At 49.2% G+C, this 18,104-nt stretch overlaps 1 protein-coding gene across 3 annotated transcripts in view; it reads left to right on the top strand.

The window, feature by feature from the left end:
* Positions 1 to 16,084, top strand: part of LOC115086742 (calpain-14-like) — a 47,521-nt gene extending 31,437 nt beyond the window's left edge. For 2 of the 3 annotated variants that reach the window (XM_029593023.1, XM_029593024.1), the window contains exons 9-23: positions 500 to 574; positions 1,097 to 1,257; positions 1,944 to 2,107; positions 2,952 to 2,963; positions 5,188 to 5,393; positions 6,599 to 6,629; positions 7,262 to 7,324; positions 7,749 to 7,806; positions 8,599 to 8,663; positions 9,311 to 9,379; positions 9,880 to 9,958; positions 10,617 to 10,733; positions 11,418 to 11,473; positions 12,271 to 12,370; positions 13,541 to 16,084. In XM_029593023.1, coding sequence (XP_029448883.1) covers positions 500 to 574; positions 1,097 to 1,257; positions 1,944 to 2,107; positions 2,952 to 2,963; positions 5,188 to 5,393; positions 6,599 to 6,629; positions 7,262 to 7,324; positions 7,749 to 7,806; positions 8,599 to 8,663; positions 9,311 to 9,379; positions 9,880 to 9,958; positions 10,617 to 10,733; positions 11,418 to 11,473; positions 12,271 to 12,370; positions 13,541 to 13,614 — 1,330 coding nt within the window. In that variant the 3' untranslated portion in view covers positions 13,615 to 16,084. The remainder of the gene's footprint in view (positions 1 to 499; positions 575 to 1,096; positions 1,258 to 1,943; positions 2,108 to 2,951; positions 2,964 to 5,187; positions 5,394 to 6,598; positions 6,630 to 7,261; positions 7,325 to 7,748; positions 7,807 to 8,598; positions 8,664 to 9,310; positions 9,380 to 9,879; positions 9,959 to 10,616; positions 10,734 to 11,417; positions 11,474 to 12,270; positions 12,371 to 13,540) is intronic. The other variant, XM_029593025.1, reaches the window with a different exon arrangement.
* The last annotated feature ends 2,020 nt before the right edge of the window (positions 16,085 to 18,104 follow it).

The following is an 18,104-nucleotide window of genomic DNA, read 5'->3' as shown; positions in this document are numbered from 1 at the left end:
GAACTGGATTCGCATATGTAGGACATGGGGGGGGGGGAAATGCGGCCCCCCCCAGGATGCCTACCGTCACTTCCAGTCTGATGTTAGTACTTGGATTGCTAGAAATTTCTGGCATGGTAACAGGAAGTGTCCTTCGTTCCCCGGTCACAATTCCTCATATTATAAGAAAGCTGTTGATGCTTTTTGAAGTAAAACAGACATTGGTATATCTAGCAAATAGTATACACAGGGAACGTATGTACCAGCCTCACGTGGAGCGTGTGTGGGAAAAGCAGGTTATAAATTAGAAATAATGTTAATAAGGCTTCAGTCGCATGGTTATTTGTTCTCCAACTCATCGTTCCATGGCAAGTCCCCTTCCACATGGGCATTGCCCCTGCCCCCTGTGGGCTCGATGGCCGACACGCTGGGAAAAGAACAGAGTGAAACTGCTAGCTAATGCTTGCGATGTGCGAATTTCATTATCTCTCTCTCTCTCTCTCTCTCCTTTTATTTGCAGCTCTGTGAACTGGGAGCAGATCAGTCTGAAGGAAAGGATTTTACTGCGGAGAACCAGAGAGGATGGCGAATTCTGGTAAAGCCACCCAGGGCGGGAGTCTAGCATTCAGCCCTCTGGCTTTAAGCGCTCGGGGAGGGGAGGGGGGTTTTCTGTAGCATGGGGCTTCGTTCAGCCGAAACCTCAAGGCAAAGGCCCCCATGATCTTGATCGTGGGGGCCTTCCTCCTCTGCACTGGAGAGCAGGAGGCCAAGGACCTGCCCCCTGGCTTAGGCTCCTGCCGGCAGGTGCTGAGGATCGAATCAAGTGCCGGTTTTACAGTGCCACCTAGTGGCCGCCAGGCAAAGGCACTTTGATTGGAATTTTGGGCTGGTGCACCAAGGCGGGGAGAAGAGGAGACGATCGGCTCCCTCAGTCTGTTCTCTAAAATTAAAAAAAAATAAATATGTAGGTGCCTAATTATCAGTAAACGGCCATGGAAAATGATGTCCTTTTATGCTGTAAGGCGACATCTCTTCTACGGCCCATCGCGAGGTTAGAATTCAGCCCTAAGCCGGGAAGCACTCCCTGACCACTTCTATTTCCTTGCTGTGCCCACAGGATGTCTCTGGGGGACTTCAAGGCCCACTTTGTGGAACTGGTTATCTGCAAACTGACTCCAGATCTGATGAGCTCTGCCGACGGCATGCAGTGGACCTTGTCTATGCAGACGGGGAAGTGGCTTGCAGGGAGCACGGCTGGAGGGAGGCTGTCCTACCAAGGTACGTGTCCTCTCTGCTAGGACCCGGGGTGCCCTATCTCGTAGTCCTTGCATGGGCTCTGGACGGTCCCTGGCACTAGGGCTGATGTACCCAATAGGCAGCTTCCCGTGAGGTTTCCTCGACCTTTAGTTAATGATCTTCATTTGAGATTTTCGCCCTGCCTACCTGTGAGTGAAGGGCACATTGCAAAAGTCATAGCAGTGTATGATTTCTTAAAGCTGTAACTGAGGTCCATAAACTATATATTTATTTATTAACCATGACAAGCAGTGCCTAAAAATATCTTCGTTGCTTTTCGGAGAGGTGAAGAAATATTTGCCCCATATTGTACTAACTTCGTATTTGGGAAGATAAAACTTGTGTTTGGAAACGTTCACTCTTTTTGCTTTGGCGTAAGTGAACGTAGATTTTTTGCTGCTGCGGGTGGGCATGTATCTGTGCGTTTACACGTGTGTGTGCTTTAAGTGCAGCCATTTTATGGGACAGGTTTGCCTTTCCTCATCTGGCCTGGCGTTCAGATCAGGGCATGAACAAGGAGCTTGGGATAGCTCAGCAGCTGACTCCTCTTTTTAATTTTTTTTTTGTGTTGCAAAGCGATCCTGTCCTCCCGTGGTTTGCGGTAGGCTCAGAAAACGCCTGACGATAAAAAGACAGACAAAGGTTAATAAAACCATTTTCCGTTTCAGACTCCTTTTGGCTGAATCCTCAGTACCGGCTGAAGATTCTGACCGGCGATAACATGGAGAAGTCCATTAATTCCTGCAGCGTGCTGATCTCCCTGCTGCAGAAGCAGAACCACAAGCACCGGAACCAGTCACCCCCTCTCTATATCGGCTTCTCCATCTTCAAGGTGGGTGGCGTGGGCCCTTCTCGTAATCTGACAGCGCCCGAGTGTGCGTGGAGCCCTGGCTCTTTCAGTGGCATTCTTGCTTAGCCCAGTACAGTTTCAAAATTATTTTCACTGATATTTTGCCAGGTGAAAGGAGTGGGCGTAATGCAAGGGTCCCTGTTTTTTGTTTGTTTTTTTTTTTGAAAGGCTTTTGCTGTGGCCACAGAGTAGGAGATTTTCTTTTGAAAACGGGGCTTTTACTCGGGACGGAGGCAGTCAGCAGGCCACTAGAGACAGCGCCGTTCTGCCGTCTGGTCCATCGTCTTGGAACGGCCTTATAGCAGGGATATAACCACGAGCTAAAAGAGGCATTGGTTCAGTGCTCCTTAGTGTCTCGGATGCAGCTGGATCCCCCATATCTAACTGGAGCTGCTGTGGTTACCGCTGGGCTCGCTAGCAGGCACTGGACTGGGATGGACCCGTTGCTCCAAGTGGTCGGCATGGCCCTCACTGGTTCCTTCCCCCCCCCACCAACATTTTATTTTAGTAAAGTCGGGAGGCATTCAGGAACCTGCAACACAGTGTGATATGCCCACCTCAGTGTTTAGTTTTCCGTGCTTCAAGGGGAAAAAAACCCCAGATGATTGTGGCTATGAATGGTGCAGATGCTCGTTCATACTATTGTCTGTGGTGGGCATTGTTTTCTTGGGCCCAATCCATGGACTGTGCAGTCAATCTACAAGCAAGACAAAAGTCCCTCCAACACCCACCCTTTCTTATTATTCTGATTTGATTGTTCATCCACTATTGACATTCAGGATCGGACTTATCTAATCTATGTCCTTTTTTTCTTCTTTTTCATTAGGTGCCACCAGAGGTGAGTCCTGTGCTATCACTTATAATTCTCTTTCTGTATATATATATGATGCACACTATATATATATATATATATATATATATATATATATATATATATATATATATATATATATATATATATATATATGTGTGTGTGTCTGTATATAAACACACACAGTGCATATACATTGATACTAAAGGGGAGCATTCTGTTTGTCAAAATAAGAACCAAGGTGGACAGCTGAAGCCCATTGCATTTGAAAAATTACGTAGATGCTTAGTTAAAAAAAAAAAAAAAATCAGATTTCTTGTTCCCCGCATAAAAACCCAGCACCAGTAATCCAGATAGCGAGGAGTAAGATTCTCTGCTGAGGAGGCCTGAGAGGCTCGGACTGCGGAGAGAGCGCGAGAGAGCGCTCCCACATACCGACCTGTGAGAGGTGGGACGGGAGCTGCTACCTTCCTCTCTCACGGAAGTGCAGGAGAGCAAGGCCCAGGTTTAGGAAAGGGGGGGAAAGGGTGGAAGGGAGTATTCCCAGGTAAAGAGAAACAAATGGCAGCTCTTGGTTGTCATAGAGTGAAAGACTCGCGCCTAAACTCGATAGGGCCTTCCCTTAGTTTAAAGGTTGAATTACTGAGGCTGGAAAGCTTAATAAAATGGGATTCTCTACAACTACCAGAGCCAGCTCCCTTTCCCAGATAACATAATAGCAGGGGAGGGTGCAGATCCTGTTCCCAAAGTTTTTCTTCATTCTAAGTTCGTAGTAAAACCCTGATATTTATTTTAACCAATTTCCATTCTGCCGATCTGGAAATCGGGGCGGATTACAGCTACCCCCTCCTGGACTTTGTGGTGTACTGAATGTGTGTGTGTGTGGAGGGGAGTCTGAGGCGTTCGAATTCGGCTCTCCCACCGACTCAAGTCACTTGATGTCCCCCTCCATTTACCCAATGGTAATTAAGTAATAACTACAGCAGCCTCGTTACTTCTCATTTGTAGATTTGAGCTCTTCGAGGCGTGTACATATTTAGCCCTGGACTCGAAAACTGCCCTGGCATCCCCTTTAAATCCGCAGTGCTCCCATAAAACGTAACGGCTTTAGCTGCTCACTTTAGTACAATGTCTAAATCAATGGCGCCATGAATTTGTAATGGGGGGGGGGGGGGGGGCGGGAGATTAGCGTCAGCAGGCTGTAAACAAAATGTTACTTGCATGCCAGACATGTTAAACGTGGAACATCGGCTCGTTTGAGTCTTGATTTTCTAAAGCTCGTATCAGGAATGAAATTATAATTAGCCTTGATGTGCACAAGCATGAAAGACTGATGAGGGCGGTGAAGCTTAACGAGCACGGCCGACAACGATCATGATAGCGAGGAAAATGTTCGGCTGCTGGGAGGTCGGATGAGGAGATGACTATGGGGAGAATGTAAAACCGGCATTGGTGTGTGTGTGTGTGTGTGTGTGTGTGTGTGTGTGTGAGGGGAGCTGCGGGCAGGCTTCCAAGGATGATAAATCTTGATTATTGACTGGAGTGGAAGGTAGTTATTTTAATTTTATTCCTGATGTGAACGTGAGGGCTACATGGGTGGATTCTGTTTAGAAGCTGATGTTCAGCACTTGTACAGTCTTGGAAAAGGAAAAAGAAATGTTAAAAAAAAACAAAACAAAAAAAACCCCACAACTCAAAGCTTCCTGCAGCGGAGAGGAGCAGATCTGGGGCTGTTACTTAGTCGGTCTCCAGTCACCTCCTTCCCTACACATGGTCATTGCTGTAGGAAACCTGAGAGTAAGGGCAAGCTTTGAGAGCAGGTCTGCAGCATCCACGCTGGCTCTTCCTTCCTGAGCTGGTGAAGCAGATTTGGGGAGGGAGAGGAGAATGCCAGAGGGACGGCTTTCCAGTCTGCAGACCTCTTGTAACTATTTCTGCCTGGCACCGCAATGGCGGCACACAAAAATGGGGAAAATGTTGGGAAGAAAAATCGTTGCCCTGATCCAGGCGAAATAGGACCGGGAAAGGTTATCCTGTAGATTGAGGAGTGAAATTCAGACGTGTGCGGGAAATATCGCCACAAGGGATGGGATTATTCCCTGAGCCAGTGTGAATGTCTTTCGTGGGGTAGGAGGAGAAAAAAAAAATGCTTCTGGCCGAACTGGGCAGAACAAAGGCCGATGAGGCGATGCGCTCAGAGCATCCTGCGGTGTCAGCAACCAATCCGTATCTCTGCTTTCTCTCTGCACAGTACCAGGACGCGAGAAGCAGGCTGCCCCAGGCTTTCTTTGCCAAGCACCCGCCCGTGAACACGACGTGCGTCTTCATAAACGAGCGGGAAGTGAGCCAGGACTTCCGCCTGCTGCCTGGCGCCTACGTCATCGTCCCTTCCACCGCCGAGCCGGAACAGGAGTGCGAGTTCATCCTGCGCGTCTTCTCCAGGAGGCACATCCTTCAGTACGTAACGCCCGTCGTCGCGCGGCGCCCTCCTGCCGTCTCTCTCGCTGAAAGAGAGGAGCAGGCATTGTGTTAGGCAGCTTCACCCTAACCTCCTTGACCTGCCAGAGGAGGCAGGGAAGCGGTCGTTAGGCACACATTAAGAGATGGTAAAATAGAGGAATGGAAGGATTATTTTCCCCCCCCCCACCCCCCCTCTGTTTAGCAAGTATCCAGGAAAGCACAAGAGAGAGAGGTAAGAATCAAAGCCCACCTGGTCTGCCCATTTTTTTCCTGCCCACCACAGATCCTACGAGATCTCTTCCCCCACCCGCAAGGCTCCTGAGCGCTTATCCCAGGCGTTCTTGAATCAAAACAAGTTTTTGCCCACCATTAGGAAGCTGTTGCAGGCATCCACCACCCTTTTAGTGAAGAAATAATTCCTTGTGTTACTCCTGGGTCTGCGTCCCTCCAGGCTCACGTCACAGGAAAGTTTTTTTTTTTTAAGCGCCTTGCTCAAGGTCGATGGTGGAAATCTGAGCTCGATCCTCCAGTTCCCCTGTACGTGCCCGGATCAGTCCAGACTCCTGGGTTTATTCATCCGTGCCAGCAGGTGGAGACAGAGAAAGTAAAATTGACACTGCTTTATATACACTGATGCCACCTGCAGTTCCTCTGTATTTCTGTCTCCAGCAGTTGGTGACTGATGCATAAACCTGCAGTTTGTTCCAGTATTTGTTTGGTCCTATTTTTGTGTTTTGCTCTGAGCCTTCCTCCCAGGGGTCGGGGTTCCTCGTGACACTGTGATACAGATAAAGCATATCAAACGCCAAAAAGAGAACACATGTCTAAATCTGAGGCCCTCCTGCCTTCCCTCCCACTGCCCGGACTACGAGTGATTTTACATTTTGAGGCACAGTGGGTGAATCTGCATGACCTTTCTGGAAGGTCACCACCTCACCCTCGGCTTCCACGTTTGGGTGATTTGTATGGTTAGAAGGCGCTAAGCAGAGGAGCGCTGAGAGAACCAGTAACCTGGGATTTATTTTCACTTTGTCTGCTTGTGATCATTCTCTCATTGTCATACTTGTAAAGGCAGATTAAAAAAAAAAATGCCATCAAGAAATTGTCTACATTCACTCCTGCATAGCACATGCTGGGAGCTTTTGTCTCGCAGGCCCTTTCTCCAGGAAGTGTCCTAACAGTTTTGGTTTTGTTTTTTTCAGGGAGCAGGGAGCAAACATCCTGTGCTGTAAGGTGAGTGCGGTCTCAGCCCGTAAGTTGGTCCTCCTCGTTCAGCTTTCCCCACCAATGCCTTTGACAACGGTTTCCAACCAGTTTTTCACGTGGCTTCAAGGCAGTGGATTGTTCAGTTTTAAACCGGTTTCAAAGCGGTCACAGGCGTCTCTGGCGAGGAAGGAGGGCCCTGGCTTCAGCTTGCCTTCCTTTTGCAGTGAGGGCGTAGGCCCACGAGCTGTAGATGGGCAAAATCCAAATACCCCACGGACCCTTCCAAGAGGCGGTTCGGTGTGGAGGAATGCAGCCTGGGATTTGGAGGTCACGGAACGGGCGTTGTGGGCTGTCGCCGAGATTTTTTTTTTTTTTTTGCTCCATTCCTCTCTCTCTCTCTCTCTCTCTCTCTCTCTCTCTCTCTCCTCTGCAGTTTTAGCAGCCGAGAAAACAAGTAGCCAAGGCTCCTTCAGCTAAGGCAGCAGGGTGGGGGTGGGGGCAGAGGGATAGGCTGTGTGTGGGGGGAGGGTGGGATGTGTCTGGAGGAGTCTCCCAGCGCTGAGGAGAAACGTGGAGCGTTAGCCCTGTAACCTGTGACCAATGATCCGCGTTTTTGTGTTTCCGCAACAGCTAATTGTCTGCCTCTTTCTTTCCTAAAGAAAATAGTCGACAAGCAGGAAGACAAGATCTGGGAGAAATTCTTCAATAAATATTTTAAGAAAGTAAGTGTACGGAAAGGTGAAAATCTTAAAGTAGCGCGTGGGGGGGGGGGGGGGGGGGGGGAATGAGCGAGGAAAGGAACATTCCGGATGCATCCGTCTGTGTATAAACGTAACGTGGCCCTCTTACACGCCAGCGGGTGACGGCTTTCCAGGAGACTTAACACTTTCATCCTGTGGGGGGGAGATGTAGGCCACCGGTCATTAAAAACGACGGACGCCATTTTACAGATAAGGAAAGGACTATTAAATCGAATTCCATCACCGGTAATCTACATAAAACCAGAGTAAAAAAAAAAAGCACAATCTGGAAACTGGTGGCTTCTTCGGATGGTATCTCCTTCCAAATGTTTTATTCGCTTGTTTCTCCTGAAACCCTTCACCAGAAATGTAATGGCTTTTTCTTTTTTCTTTTTGCTTCTTTCAGCATCCGGAGATAAATGTTGACCAGCTGCAGATGCTAATAAATAAGGCAAACTGGACAAGTAAGCAATCTGAACTCTTGATTTAATGATGGGGGGGATGAGGTGATGAGGCTGGACAGTCGATAGCTGGAAGAGGTAGTGACAGCGAGCTGAAAGGAGACCAAATATTAGTTCCTGGGATTAATGCTTCCCGGCGCGTTCTGCTGGATCAATACCCCTAACGTTCAGTGAGAAAGCTTGACCGCTTTCTTCTGGTAGATGCAAGGCCCTGCAGCTTGCTAGGCTTTAACCCGCAGGAGCTGTAGTGGCAAGTTCATTAAGGCAAGCGGGCAGAAAAGCCCGGCGCAGCTTCCCCCCCATGTCCCCGAGGATCTGGAATCATCCTGTAGCTCAGAAGTACAGGATTGAAAGAGCTTTCTTCTCCTTGGGCGGGACGGGCAAAGACAAGAGACAATTAGTTCAAGAAATACCCATCCTGCCCCCTCCAAAAACCAATAAACATGCAAGCCCACTGGGGAGATTTAAAAGTGAATCTGTTTTGGTCCTGTACCAGAACTATCCATTGGAGTAAGACTCGTTTTATTTTTTGTAATTACTGTAAGACTGAGGATAAATCACCTTATGCGAAATCATGCGTTGTTGGCAACATTGGAAGTATGGTTCGTGCAGGACGTCGAAGCTGTGGCAGTCAAGTTGCTAAACCTTGTACTGTTTTACTGGGCAGCTTGCTCACACTACACTCTCTCAGCCACTCTCCGCAGTCCCCTGTGCCTGGATGGGGAGAAGCTACAGTGCCCGCCGGAGGTGCCGGTAACAGCAAATCTTTAAGCCAAAGCTGTCTTTCTTTTCCAGATGTGAAGCAAGTTCCGGTGAAGTTTAGTCTGGATGCCTGCAAGGGATTCATGGCACTGCTGGATGTATCCTTTTTTTTTTTTTTTTTTTTTTTTTTGTGCTGTAGAGAGAGGCTGGTGGAATGGGGAAGCGGAGTTTAGCTCTTTGGGGTGGGTATTAACTGCTGGGGAGTGCATGAGACGCGCACAGGGCCAGAGGCCTACAGAAACGCGTCCCAGCTAACCACAGTCCATCAGGAGCATTGTGAGTAAATCCTGGGCTTTTCTCACTCCACCTCGCCCGTAGCTTGAAGCTGGAAACGGTTTGGTGTTCCTGATGGATTGGAGTTAACCAAGGAGTCTGACTCCAAACTCTGTACAGTTTGTTGTATTCGGTAGTAAAATACAATTTAGAAGGTCTCAGTCTCGCTCTATGGTTTGGCAAGTTTTGTTTTGTTTTTACAGATTTTTAATGAGCATTGACTTAGGTTTTTTTTTTTTTGTTTCCTGGCTTTGCTTTAGTGCATATTTGAATTTGCCCTGGTTATTAAGTGGGAGTCCATGCAAACAGTGGGACAAAACAAGGCCCTACCCCTGTCTGCCCCCTGTGCCCTGGAGGACATTGGGTGTCCCTGGTTTTAGTGGTTTATGCTGTCATACGAGTGCTTTTCTCTGTGAACTGCTCTGCATGCACACCCTGGCCTAAGCGTACGCACCCTTAACTCCCGCGTCAGCTTAATGCCTCCGGCACGCTCAGCATTCAGGAGTTCCGGGCTCTCTGGAAGCGCCTGCTCTTCTTCCAGGTGAGTGGGGGTCCGGAGGGAGGGGGGAAGGGGGGGGAGTCGACGGGAGCCGTGGGGGGAGGTTTACGTAGAAACATGGGCCAGCGACGCCGGTCCACCCAGCCTGCCCGGGTTATTTTCTCTCTGCTCGTCAGGATCCCTCCGCTTCTGAAGCCTGAGAGGCGATCCCTGAGAGGGTGGTGTGGCACAGTTACCGCTTTTCTTGATCCGTACGTGACTTTTTTTCCCGGCAGCTCGTCGCTTGCTTCCTGTGTCAGGGCGACACCAAGTTAACCGTTTTATTTCTTTTTAAATGTTAGCGCGGCCTTGACAAGTCAGCGTACGTTTAATCTGTGCGCTGAAGTTGACTCGGGGGAGCGAGGGTTTAACGTGGCCAGGCCTGTGGTGCAGAGCGTACAGGATAGGATGCGCACATCTTCCTGTTATCGCATCACGAAACACGCTGACTTATCGTGCATCCTGTTCCCCTTATTTTTTTTATGTTGGGTTTTTTTTTTTAGGAGGTGTTCCAGAAAAAAGACCTTGAGAAGACTGGCTACCTTAATCTAAATGACCTCCAGGCCGCCGTTCATGAAAGAGGTTGGTGTTTCAGCACAAACCGAACCCAGACTGCTCTTCTCCCCCCCCCCCCCCCCCCCCGGGCCTGACTGCGTCTCCAATCCCTTCTGGCCTGTGCTTCAGTTTAATCTGAGCCCCTCTCCAGGCCAGCCCCGGGGTCTCGGGGCCATGCACTTCTGAAGCGCTAGGGAGAGCAAATCCTAACCAAAGCACCAGAGTCATCCTGGCAGGTCCGCCAGGCCCGGTGCATTCTCGCCCTGTGCGATGCAGAGGCACGCGGATTGGCTCGCGTGTCAGAGAGGAGTTGGACGTTGCCAAGGCATGTGCAGGGTAAGGAGAGGGCTACCAGCCGACCCTGTCCTGGCTGTCACCGCCCCCCTCATCGTGTGTATGAACTTGGTGCTTCTGATTTTCCCCCCCCAAGAAGACAATTGGAAACCCATGCGTGCAGTGGAGGAAAACCAAGACTGGATTAGCGTGTCCTGGAAAAACCGGAGCTGCTTAGCAGCTCTGTAACGTCGCTTGTAGCAGATTTTGTCATTCTGGCGTTGGGGGAGGGTGGAGGGATGAACCTCTTCATGGACTTTCAGCAGGGCCGAGAAACTTCATGAGCAATGCTACAAGGATACCAGAAATTCTTCGACTTAACATCTGCGCTCTGATCCTTTTCCTCCTAAAGGTATTTCCCTCAGCGATCGGGTCACCAGCCTGATGGCGCTCAGATATGGGGACTCCTCCCTGAAAATCAGCTTTGAGAATTTTGCCTGCTTCATGCTGCGAGTGGAGATGATGGGAGGTAAGGAGCTGCCTCTTCCTCGGGCCTTGCGGGGACTCGGGGACATACGATGCTGATCCGGTCCTGGTCTCTGGCACATTGCGTGGCTGGGGTTGCAGGATTGCGGTGGATCAGCCTGGTCGGCTTGATCTGGATGAGAGTTGGTCAGTTTTTCTGGAGGGAGACTTTTTTTTTTTTTTTTTGGCCAATCCCAGCTTCTTGATGCCCTCCCCTTCCCACTCCAGTGCATTGTGGACCTTTTTTGTACATAGTATGGTGAGGAAAGGACATCCTTCCCAGGGTCTAAAAGTCGGGTGAAAGAGCCTTCCTGGTTGGACACCCCCCCCCCCCCCCCCCCCCACACACCATGTGCAAGATGGTTTTTTAGCAAACGGCCTTGAAAATTAGAGCCATGGGCTGGGCTGTCTCGTCCGTAGCGGCAGGGACGGTGACCTCGGCTCACCTGCCACTTCAGCAGAATGGGGTGGTGCCGGCATCACAAGCTGATCCCCCTGCTGGAAACAGGATGGCTGCTTGAAGCTGCTTTGCATTGCCAACCAAGGAGAGGGCCAGGCAGGAAGCCGCCCACGCTCTAGGGCAGGCGGGTCCTCTTAAGGCAGCATGAACTGTCAGGTCTCACATTTCCAGGAAGCATTGACCGGGCCTCACCTCTCCTCACCTCTCTCTCTTTTTATTAACTTGCAGAGGTTTTTCACAACTTAAGCAAGGATGGGAAAGGAATCTATCTTCAGGAAGCTGAGGTAAGCTGCCTTCTGGATGGTGCCGAGAGGAGGAGAAACTGCGTTTACCCGGTTTATTGGCTCCGATCAGCGGGCTCTGTGATTTTACTCCCCCCCCCCCCCCCACCCCCCACCCACCAATGTGAGTTAAAAACCAGGACTTGCTCATGAGCCCCTTTTGAAAATGAACTCTGTTGAAATCATGAGGGCGGGTATTGGCCCTGGCCGGGCACTGCCGCCCATTTCTAGGGTACCAGGCCTTGCTGCGTATGAGGACAGGACCCCCAGAAGAGCTCATGAGGGGCTTGGGTTACGGTTTGGACCGTGGGGGGGAGAGTAGATCCTGGAGGAATCTTTGGGCACTCAATCCCGGGGGAGTTTGCTTTGGGTGCCGATGGCTACCACCAAATTGACTGTGGAATCCTCAGCTCTGTAGCGATCCGAGCCGCAGAAAGCAAACGCAGGGAAATTCTATAGCAAAGCCACGTAGGCTTGCAGACGGGGCCTGGACGCAGGCTTCTTTCAGTTTTACTGAAGGCATCGCTGGCTTCGGTGTTCTGTAAGGGGCCGTAAGCAGGCGTGGCACGTGCGTGCTAGTGAGTGGGGACAGCGCGTGTGTGTGTGTGTGTGTCTGCTTCTGAGCAGGGGCTCCCCGGCAGGGAATGGAAGCGGCACGTGCCCTGCTGCTCAGTAAGCGCACATAGTCAGAGAGGGGAGTGCCGTGTGCTTGGCGCTGAGCCGGCACGCAGTAGATGGGAGGGATCGGGTAAGTTCAGTGCAGCGCGTCTGATTTGAGTTCTTTTGCTGTATCTGAACAGTGGCACCGGCCTCGAAGAAGCCACACTGGCTTCAGCTGCTCACAGAGAGGATGGAAAGTAGGAACAGCCAGCGCTTGCAGAGTCAGGAGGCACAGCACAAGTAAGGGACTGGAGGGGACCCTCAGCTGCTAAAAAAAAAACCAACTGCTCAGATCCAGGGAGGAGGCCCACCTCCCTCCCCTGCAGCCTCACTAACTGGAGGCAGTGCCTTTTAGTTTTAATAGTTATCACGGTGAAACGCAACCATCCTGCTTGGAAAATGCCAGGATTATCTCTTTGGGAATATTTCAGTTATATTAGGCAAAGTAGTTAGGCTTGACCTAAGCTCCCTGGGTCACTTTCAGACACCGTCGCTGTGTAACTGCATCATCCGTCTGCGTTCATGTCGTGTGACAGTGCCCTCTGCACAGATGTGGATGAGGTCTGCACTCCGTGTGTGTGATTATATATTGTGTGTATATTCAGGGCTTAATTTGTAGGCAAAAAGGAAGTGGAATTGTGCAGCAGGGGCCAGGACCAGGCCTGGTGTGAACTCTCTCTCTCGCTTTCCTAAACATACACGCCCATATATGCAAACAAGCTTTTCACCCCTGGGCTGAATTAGGGAGCAAAGGTTTTGTCTCTCCTGCTCCTCTGCTCTTCCTTGCAAGCTGCTTGGAGAGGAGGGGCTGGAGCAGGACCCCCTGGCTGCTCTGCCTCTTAAGACTGAAACGAATTGTGTTCCACGCTGCCCCCCCTCCCCCCACACACACACACAAATTAAGTCCTCTATATAGGTATGGATGTGTGCATGTCTTACATGGATTTGCCATGCCCGACCCGCAGCCTGGGCGTGTCCCATAGTGGCAGGTAAGTGGATCCAGCTCTGAGAGTGGGGTGGAAGCGATCCCGCTGAGAACGGAGGTGCAAATTACCAAATGCTCGATTGCATTAGGCGCTTCGTTTATTTCTAGCCTGCCTTTCCCAGAGTATTTCCATCTCACCTCAGGTCACAATGAGGACAATTTGCTAAGGCGTGGCCCGGCTGGACTGCCCCCCGGGGTGAGATCCGCTGCCCCTGGAAGCCAGTAAACCTACCTGCTGAAAAGATGACAGGCCAGGGGAGGGGAGCAGTAGGCCATGGTTTTGATTTTTTATCTCAAACTTTCAGAAAAGCAGTCTGCAGCCCACACCTGTGCTAGCACAGCTGAAAAAATAAAACGTGGCTTATGTTCTTCCAGCAAGCAGGGTCCGTTTCAACCAACCGTTTTCTCCCCAACTTGTCTTACAGTGGATGCTGCTCACGCTCTACTCATGAAGCAGAACCAAGGCCCCATCCCGTTTCTGATGGCCGACCTCCGATGACGTTCGAGGCCTCGCCGCCGATGCGCGGCCTTGTTGGGACGACCAGAGTGACGTGTGCGGTGGCGATGCCGCACGGCGCACAGCGCGGAGCCCGGAAGCCCGTCGCCTTGGCCCTGGAATTCTCCGGATCTCTGCGGCAACTCTGGGCACCTTCTGTTTTGTTTTTTTTATACCAGACCTACATCAGAATTGCTGAAAAATACTGATGCAAATGAGTGTTTGAGACCGCCCGGGTCCTTCTACCAGATGTCTCTGCAGGGATCAAGGAAAAGAATCATGTATGCAGCCCTCCCCAGAAAGGAGCTTGCTGGAGAGAAAATACAACTTGTGAGAAACTGAACTGAGGCCGACTATTTAATATATGTGTGTGTGTGTATGTGTATATATATATATATATATAATATTATAAGCTTACATATGTATTTTTGCACTGTCTGATAGGCACCAGTATTGCCCGTATCTTATTTATTGTCAATAAGTATTTCCGAGGGCATTCTGGATGCATCACTTTTCTGCTGTAATTGACGCGGGCTTTCATTTTGTGAAGGCCGTGTCACAGAATGGGTGAACAGAAGAAGTTTAATAGCCGTAGCGAGATCAGGTGAGAACGGCCTGTTGGACCCGTTCTGAATCTTTTTTTTTTTGTTTACAGGGGAAAGGGATAGGGAAGAAGATGTGTATGTTTTTGTTGGAGGGGGGCTGGGCGAAGCTACTTATTTACAACAGCAGCCTCTAGAGGCAAAGAGCTGGGACTGCAGTGAACTCTCAAAAGCTTTTACCATGCTGCTGCCTGGCATGCAGATGCCACCGCCATGTAAATTTCAACAGTGCCAGCACCAAAGGATCAAAACCAATGTTTTGTTTTCTTTCGTTATTTTTTTAAAACAAAAGGCAGATGACAGATTCCCCTCCCAACCCAGTGTATTGAAAAATTTTAGAAATGTAAATCAAAATGTATATTCAGGGGAGGGGGTTGACATTGGCATGGGGGCGAGAATGTAGGACAAAATGAAATAGCAGAATTAAGGGGGGGGGGGGGCTTGTGACATTTTTTTTTACAGGGTGCTGATGTGAAAAATACCTCAACGCAAAGCAGATGCAGAGTTGAAGCCTCCCGCACTCATTACAGGGGGCGGCGTCCCCATGTGCCGCATCAGAAGGTTATTATAGTGAGGACCAAAAGGGCACTGTTTCGAGGGGGCTGGTGACCCTCCTCACCAAGAGACTAGGAAAGCAAACTTTGCATCAGAATCTCCCTGGGTGAACAGCATTTTTATTGCATAATCACCTCCTCTATCAAAGAATATTTTTTGGACAGCGTAAGCTAAGCAGTCTCCCCACAGCCCCCCCCCCCCCCCCCCCCGCTAGGCGACACAAAGCCCAGGGGTGGATTTACTCAAAAGTCCTTTCTCTCTGTGTGAAATGTAAATCTCCCCTTTGGGATCTATGGAAAGGAAAACTCGTCACTATCTGCCTGTGGCCCCCCTCCAACTGACTGTTGATAGATTAAACAATCTCTTAGCGGATTGCTCTTGAAAATGCTGTACAAAACCACCGGGAAAGCTAAGAGAAGGAACTCTTGTCACCTATTAAGATGAAATGGTTTGGCGTCTTGCTATTTTCCGGTGAAGTACCACAGATTACTGATTGAGTAATGGAAACCCCCTTTCTACATGGCTAACTGCCCCCAACAATAATTTTTTGTATAAAACGATCGCCTCCTGAGCGGAGGAGCATCCCTAGTGGTTAGAGCAGAGAACCAGGGAAGCCGCAGTTCAAATCCAGCTTCTCCCGCTGGTGCTCTTCGTGACTCTGGGCAAATCCCTTTGCCCTCCGTTGCCTCAGATAGCACTTATCTCATACGCTCTCTCTCTCTGGGGACAGAGACCTACCTCATTTGTAACTTGCCTTGGGGCACAGGTTTGGAAAGGCCAATTGATTAAATCCCAATCCACTTTGGAGGGATTCGTTTTACAGGGTGTTAAAGCCACACAAGGCTGGCTAAGCAGTAGCTTGGGTGCTACTTGGGGGGAAAAATATATTTGCAGAAATAATAAAATAAAGTAATGTAGAAAATATTAAACTGCAGCCACCTTTCCTCCCCTCTGCGAGGCGCACTGTGGGAGTGTCTGCGTGTGTGTGTGTATGCGTGTATATTTATGGATGTGTGTGTACTGTGGAGATGGGCACGAAATGGCATCGATTTGAGAATAGGATGCTGGACAATCCAACCCTTCTTAATGGCTGTGCAAGATTTAAGAGAGGAAAACGTGCAACTGACACAGGAAAATAAGTTATGGAATAAAAGATCTGTTTTGTACTTGTACTTCATATTTTATGTATTTGAAAGATCGATATTTATTTTTTTATTACTTGTAAAAAGCGTATCTATTTATTGAGTGACTCTGTGTGAGACCTTCTGAGTATCCACCGCTGCTTTTACTGCATCTTGTTCTGTAACTACGCAGGGATGATCTTTTTTTTTTTTTATAATGTACAGCAAAAAAAAAAAATTAAAACTATATTTTCAACATTTTACTGAGTAGTGTTCTGTCGATCTGAAGCTGGCAAACTGGATTAAAAACTGTTTGTTTGAATGAGAAGCAGGGCTGACCGCAGGGGTGAATTTACCAATGGGCAGTCGGCCTGCTGTGTGAGTCGCCTGTTGGACCCCATCTGCTGTGACCCCTCACTCTAACAGTAGTGGGGGTGGGGGGGACCGAGGAGGGAAAGCCGGCTATTCATAGGCCCAAACGGCACCAAAACACCTAAATATGTCTACCTTTAAATATCTGAAAGGAATTAATCATGCACGGGAACCAAACCTTTTTCCGAGGGAAAGAAAGTTGTAGAGTTAGGGAATCGTGCTATGAGCCCGCCCCCCCCTTGGAGATTCAGCCAGGAATAACCTCAGGAAATATTTCTTCACAATAGGGTGGTGGGCACGTGGAACGCCCTCCCGGAAGAGGTGGTGATGACCTGAACGGCCATGGAATTCAAGAGAGCACGGGATAAGGATCCCTAGTAGCTAAAGGACAGACATGAACAAACGGGGTCAAGCTGAGTTGTTAGGGGGCAACATTTCTACATGGGGTAAGTTACTGCCCTGAACAACTTTGCTGGTCAGACTAGACGCACCATTTGGGTCTCTTTCTGCCATCATTTGCTGTTACTAAGCATATTATTCCCCTGCCGTCCAGCCCACAGATCAGAGGTCGGTATGGATTCCTGTGACGTTCCTTTAGGACAGCATCTCTTTATGAATGACCACCCACCTTGTCCTGAAATAGAATTGTTTTCTTGTTTGTTATATTTTCTGCCTTTCATGATGCTTCAGTGCAGATTAGGGTTACCATCTAGCTCCAGATTTTCAAGACAGGTTGATCCAGTGTTTGGTTTTAGCCCATGGCGTACAGGAGCTTGTAGTTCTGATTTTTTTTTTCTATTGCCGTCCCTAAGAAAAGTGAGACTACAAGTCCCTGCATGCAGTGGGGTGAAAACAGGATTGATTCGGCCTGAGCTGAAAATCTGGAGCCAGTAGGTAACCCAATCGTGGACTACATTCAGCTACTGTGGCAAATTCATCCCCACTAACTTTTGCCTTTAAGCAAAATCTTCTCTTCATACAGGATCCCGAAAATCAGATAACGGTGCCTCCTTTTTAGAGTACAGTTTGCTGAGTAGCTGTGCTTCAGATGTTAGAAAATCACCCGCATTACCCTCAGGTGAAGTTGAGAGCTTCATGAGAACACTCATAAAAGCATTATAGTCTGCCACTAGTACTGCTATTACTTTCCATTTTTAAAGAGCATAGACATACGCAGTAATGATGCATATGTAGCCCCTCTTCTGGTTTTATCCAAGAATGCAGGGTCTCAGTCCCGTGGCTAAGTCCTTGCATGTATTCACAAAGTCTGGACAGCCTCAAGGCTCAGAGTCTTCAGCGCAGGCAAGGCTGGATCTCCAGGGCCCAAGCTGGAAGAGGAGAGGGACCTCGTCTCTGGCTGTGTTTAATGTTAGTGTGCGTAAGTGAGGAACAGCAGACTGGACCCTGCTATTGTGGGCGTAACAAACTCAAACTTTGCTGCAGATCTTTCCAAAGTAATTAATTTGCACCAAACGCACTCGATTCTGGTTGCATCCGTGAGCCAAAACTGATTTTCAAACTGCGCTTTGATCTGTGACTGTGCTCCTCGGTCCTGGGTCCAGAGATGTTCTGATCCCAGGTGGGTGGGGGATATCCTAAGCAGGGTGGGATCCCTTCCCCCCCCCCCCAAACAATATCTGAGGTCCAGATGTACTTCCAAAATCTCAGGCTTCTTTTCTCCCAGGATGGAGACTCCGGTGGAGATCTCTATGAGGTCCATATTAAAAAAAACAAAACATTTAGCTGGATAACTAAAACGTTATCCATCTAAATGGCTTACCTGGGTATATTGAGCGCTTGTCTGGCTAAATTCTAGCGGGGTAACCAGTTTCCCCTGGGGCAT

Source organism: Rhinatrema bivittatum, chromosome 3, assembly GCF_901001135.1.
Source record: "Rhinatrema bivittatum chromosome 3, aRhiBiv1.1, whole genome shotgun sequence".
NCBI lineage: Eukaryota > Metazoa > Chordata > Amphibia > Gymnophiona > Rhinatrematidae > Rhinatrema > Rhinatrema bivittatum.
Note: the sequence above shows the minus strand (reverse complement) of the source record. Positions and strands in the feature narration are given on the sequence as shown.